Source organism: Alexandromys fortis, unplaced genomic scaffold, assembly GCF_014885135.2.
Source record: "Alexandromys fortis isolate MF-2015 unplaced genomic scaffold, M_Fortis_MF-2015_v1.1 scaffold_57, whole genome shotgun sequence".
NCBI classification, from domain to species: Eukaryota; Metazoa; Chordata; class Mammalia; order Rodentia; family Cricetidae; genus Alexandromys; species Alexandromys fortis.
The window spans coordinates 9,384,455-9,389,868 of NW_026067941.1; the positions used below are offsets into that span (position 1 = coordinate 9,384,455).

The following is a 5,414-nucleotide window of genomic DNA, read 5'->3' on the forward strand; positions in this document are numbered from 1 at the left end:
AATGAACAAAATGGAAATGGAGCCTGTGTTTGGCAGACGTTAAGGATACAAGGATCCCCGTCTTTGCGGGATTGGCAAGGGGTACTTAGAATCATTAAAATGCAGCAGGACTTTGTAAGATGGGGACACAATTGCCAGAGAAGAGGTATTATAAATTAGCAGACTGTGGTCAGGGAAGCAGTATGGTGGCTCATCACAGCAGAATGTAGGAGGATTTTAGCGCCCTCAGAGACAAAGGTACACGTTATACTGGGTAAGTCTCCCTGTCTATGGTGTGTATGGTGTGCTATTGATGATCAGCACTCATCCATTCGAATTTGCACGCTTCTGTTATATACTTACATATGTCTACATATATGAATTCATACATCCATTCATTAACAGCAATTTCAGATAGAAATAATAGCCATGTTGTGGAGTTAAAGGATGCAGGGGAAATGTTTCTTGAAACTGGTAATGTCTTCAACATTTCCGAGGTGAGAAGCATTCTCTCTCTCTCTCATTCTAGATTTCACAAGGAACAAGGACTCAGAGCTAAATGTTGGGGAATTACACAAGTGCCACTGGGTTTTATCTTGCTGTTTCCCCTGTCTCTGAAAAGCTGTGCCACATCCTTTTTTGCTACCTTCTGCTTCTTCTACTTAGTGTCCCTAGTGGGGAACACAATCATCTTCGTGATCGTCTGTGCTGATAAACGCCTGCAATTCCCCATGTGTTTCTTCCTGGTTCACCTCTCCATCCCGGAGATCCTGCTCACAACCATTATCGTCCTGTGATGCTTTGGGGGCTACTGCTCTCCGGCATGGAGGCAATATCTGTGGCTGGATGTGTGGTACAACTCTTTCTGCAACTTGCCCTGGGGACCACGGAGTTTTCCTTGCTCGGAGCGATGACTGTAGACCATTATGTGGCTGTAGACCATTATGTGGCTGTTTGCAACCCTTCATGAGCAGCCGAGCCTGCAGCGCCGTGGTAACTGTGTCATAGTTATTTGGGTTCTTTTATCAAATCTGGCCAGTTTATGCCACATTTCACCTTACCTACCGCAAATCAAACGTGGTAGACAATTTCTTCTGTGACGGAAGGGAAGCTGCTCAAATTATCCTGCGATAACACTATTTTCCTAGAGTTTATCCTCTTTTTAATGGCTGTTTTTGTTTTCTTTGGTTCTCTCTATCTACCATTGTCTCCTACACCTACATCATCTTCACCATCCTCAAGATTCCCTCAGCCTCTGGGTGGAGGAAAGCCTTTTCTACCTGCGCCTCCCACGTCACCTGTATTGTGATTGGCTACCGCTGCTGCTTGTTCCTGTATGTGAAAACCCAAGCAAACTCAGGCATCTGATTACAAGAGTGGTTTCCGTCATGATTTCCATCGTAGCTCCGTTCCTCTATGTTGAAATAAGAGCGGCGACGGGGCTGCGTCCCCAACACCCCGGCCGCTTGGCTAGCTCATGCCCGAAATAACAACACACAAACTGTATTCATTTAAAGAACTGCTTGGCCCATGACCTCTAGCTAATTCTTGCACCTGGACTAGCCCATTTCTAATGATGTGTGTAAGCACCCCAAGGTGCGCTTACCGGGAAGATTCTAGCCTATATCCATCTTCATCGCGTGTGCCTCAGAGAGCAGAGCTATCGCGTCTACCTGGGAGAGCTGAGCATGGCGTCTGTCCAGGAGCAGAGCAGAGTCTGACCTCACTTCCTCTTCCGCCCAGAATCCTATTCTGTTTATTCCACCCACCTATGTTCTAAGCTATGAGGCCAAGCAGTTGGTTTATTACTTAACCAATGAAATCAACAGATTGATATATGACACTCCCACATCACTTCCCCTTTTTCTGTTTAAACAAAAAAAAAAAGGCTTTAACTTAACATCGCAAAATTACATATAACAAAACAGTTATCAAGTAAAAATTACAATAATCTATATCATAACTAAGAAAAACTATAACTATAGCTAACTATTCTTAACTCCATCAAACAGTCCAGAAAGATACAATATTACCTAAACAAATAAGAAATAAGCAAACTCTCAAACTCTAGAAATGACAGAGACATCTCACTGCCTGGACAGTCACCCAAAGTTCCTCTGTACCGTTGGGGCATCCATCTTCAGCCTACAGGCCCATAGTTTCCAGCAGACATTTCCACAAAGCAGGAAATTTCAAAGGCAGTCACTATCTGCTTGTCCTGAAGAATGTCTTGCAGACTCTTTCATGAATCAGGAACCCCGAAAGATCATCTCACCTTTAGGCAAGTTCAGCAGTCCTCTCTCTGCGGGTTCTCTGTGTCCAGTTTATGCAATAGTCCAGGCAAGAGCAGTTTCTTGCCCAAATGGCTATCAAACTCCATAAGGATCCTCTTCGATGCCCATCTTCCTCTTGAAGTAGATTGGTGCTGCCAGGAGCAGAGTGTCTCATTGTCATGAAAAGTCCTAAGTTATTAAAACATTTAAAATGCCATATTCTATAATCTTTGAAAAATATGAAGAATGCCTATCTAAAATATATCTATGCACATCTAGAAAATCTTAACTAACATGACTACAAACTTAACTATTATTAATGATTATTCATTAACAATCTATATACATTACAAAATTAACCTTAAATTTAAATCACTAAAGCAAAATCCATATCAATGTAAATTATTCATACCTATATCATCTCCCCCTTTAAATGTAAAAGAACATTTATAAACAATATTTGGGAATATGGGCGCAGTTTTTTCTCTCCAAACTGCTTCCTGCTGAATGGGGGCGTCGTTAATTAGGTCTTTCATGGTATAACCTGTGTGCTAGTTTCATCTCAGTTGGCAGTTGAGCGAAGCAATTTTCTGAAGGTATTCACAGCAACCGTTCAGGAGGGCGTGGTCCATCATACCATATCGGAATAGAAGAAATGAACAGGGTCTCATCCTCTGTGAAAACAAAATAAGAAACTCCTTTCCAAAGTATCATGTCCTTAGATCCAAATTTCAAAGTCAAGGCATCAAAATCTCTACGTTGGATTAGTTCAGCAGCATTTATAAACAAATATCTTTTAGCAGCTGTTGCTCCTTCCTCAGCATTCAAACAATTCAAAGAGAGCATAATAGTATACAGTATCAAGATTCTCTGTGTATTTTCCATCTTTGTACGCTTTATTTTAACCTCTATTTCGTTTATTTTTACTTTTATTTTCTATTCTCTGTATCTTTGTCCTGGAATAACTCTGTAGACCAGGCTCTCCTTGAACTCTCAGAGATCCGCCTGTCTCTGCCTCCCAGGCATTGGGATTAAAGGTGTTTGCTACCACACCTTGAACTCACAGAGATCTGTTTGTCTCTGCCTTCTAGGCACTGGGATTAAAGGCGTGTGCTACCACACCTTGAAGTCACAGAGGTCAATCTCCCTCTGCCTCCCAAGTGTTGGGATTAAAGGCGTGTACTACCACACACAACTTCTCTTTTTCTTACTTTTTTTTTAAAACTTTTAACTTTTAGCTTGCATATATTTTTAACACACTGTAAATCATTTAAACATTTTCTTTATCTTTGAATCTCTTTACTGTATATCTCTCTTTTTCTGACCACACGAGCCTTTAAATTACTGAGCAATATGAGTAGGATTAAAGCCGTGGCTTTGCCAGCTAGATCCAGTCCATTCCTTAGCTTTCCAGCCTCATGGCGGAGATACAGGCTGTAGCCATGTTTATAGCCACAATTCTATGGCGTTTCAAGGTCCCTGCCAGCCAGCGAGCTACAACAGACAACAGTCAAGTCCTCTCTCGGTAGTTGGCCCTCCTGCCTCAGTCAGAGTTTGCCCTGGCAGGACGGCCCAGAAAGCCGGCATTTTTAAACAGCACAGCTTTTTTCCTGCTACGGCTGAAAACCGAAAAGCATGCGTTCAGCTTTTCACCAACACCGTTTAAGTGTTTCGTGGCAGGACCTCTTAATGAGCTGCAGGGTTTTGCAGCTGAAGCTGAGTCAGGAAGCCTCTCTTAGATGAGAGCACTTGCTTGCTTCTAACAAGCGAAGCAGACCCGAAAAATTGTTGCTACCAAGAAAACAAACATGCTTTACTCTTTCCCAAGCTTTCTCAGGCTTTTTGCGGTTTCAGTTAGCCACACGTCTGGGCGCCACCTCTACCCTTTCATCTTCACGCTCCATAATGACAAAGTCCAGGACGGAGTAACGCTGCTACCAGTTATTCAAGAGTTAGCCCCGCCCTGAGGCCTTTTTTTCTTTCTGGCTAAACACACACTGAGATTGCTAGAGTAATCGGAGAACAGCTCTGAGTGGCATCATAATCACTATCATGATCAAATCATCTGTGTTCAGAGGCTTTAAGGTGTGACTGTATTTTTTTCATTAGACTCTTTTCCTCTCAGGTCCTCTCTCTTCCCTACCCATCCAACTCCGTGTTCTTTTTCTCTCTTTAAAACAAAACAAAAAAAACAACCCCCCAAATTAAAGTTCCATTAAAGCCAGTGGGTCATAGTTGTGTTGCTCATCCACTCCCAAGCATGGGACCTGCTGCGGAGTGTGGTTGATACACTAAGTGTCACTCCATTGAAGAGAATCCATTTTCCCTCTCCCAGAAGCTATTAATTGCAAACGGCTTCTTGGGTAGGATTGGGAGTTTGTGCTCACTTCCCCTCCTTCATGCTGGGATTTTTCTTTTCAGGCTTGCACTTGGATAGGTCTTATGCCTACTGTGGCAGTACCTGTGAGTTCATCTGTGTATCTGCCCAGCTTTTGATGGGACATTTCAAAACCATTGTCACTACATGCAAGGGAACACAGTAAAGAAACCGTGAAGATGACTGTTTCCTTATTAGGGGGATTTTTATTATGAATAAGAGAGAGAAAATATCAAGAGACATCTTGAAGAGTCCAGAGCACAGAGAAAAGAGAACAGACTGGATATGACCAGGGCTAGTGGAGCCAGGTGAACACAGTGGAGACAGCAAGAGATAGAGCATAGAGCATAACAAGAGAGAATAGTGAGGCTAGCAAGAGAGCAAGAGATAGCCTGAGGATGTATGTTTGGTGTGAATAAACCATGTGGATTATGAGGAGGCAGAGTAGCTCTGGAGAGGAAAGGGCCAGGAGACTTTGAAATGTACAAGAAGTACTTGAGAATAGAGACTGAGAGAACCTGGTGGCCAGCATGGGCTCTATATACAGCCCCAGGTAGCCATGCGCTCCTTCTGCAAGAGGTAAAGACAAATGGCTTCTTTTGGCAGATGGGAATGGTGGTGTTGTAGAATGTTATTTCCAGGTGTGTTGCTTTCGTTTATGTTGCATCTGTTTAACTCTGTGAAGCTGTGATTCTTTGCCTGTCCAAAACATCTTGATGGTCAAATAAAGAGCTGACCAGCTATTAGCAAGGCAGAAGCAAGGACAGGCAGGGCTGGCGGACAGA

At 42.9% G+C, this 5,414-nt stretch overlaps 1 protein-coding gene across 1 annotated transcript; it reads left to right on the forward strand.

Moving 5' to 3' along the window:
• The first annotated feature begins 538 nt into the window (after positions 1–538).
• Or9a4 (olfactory receptor family 9 subfamily A member 4) lies at positions 539–4,208 on the forward strand. The gene is given in 10 exon segments (XM_050147882.1): positions 539–616; positions 618–765; positions 768–941; positions 944–1,080; positions 1,082–1,172; positions 1,175–1,320; positions 1,322–1,353; positions 1,355–1,390; positions 4,129–4,179; positions 4,181–4,208. Coding segments are annotated over 10 exon segments (921 nt in total).
• The last annotated feature ends 1,206 nt before the right edge of the window (positions 4,209–5,414 follow it).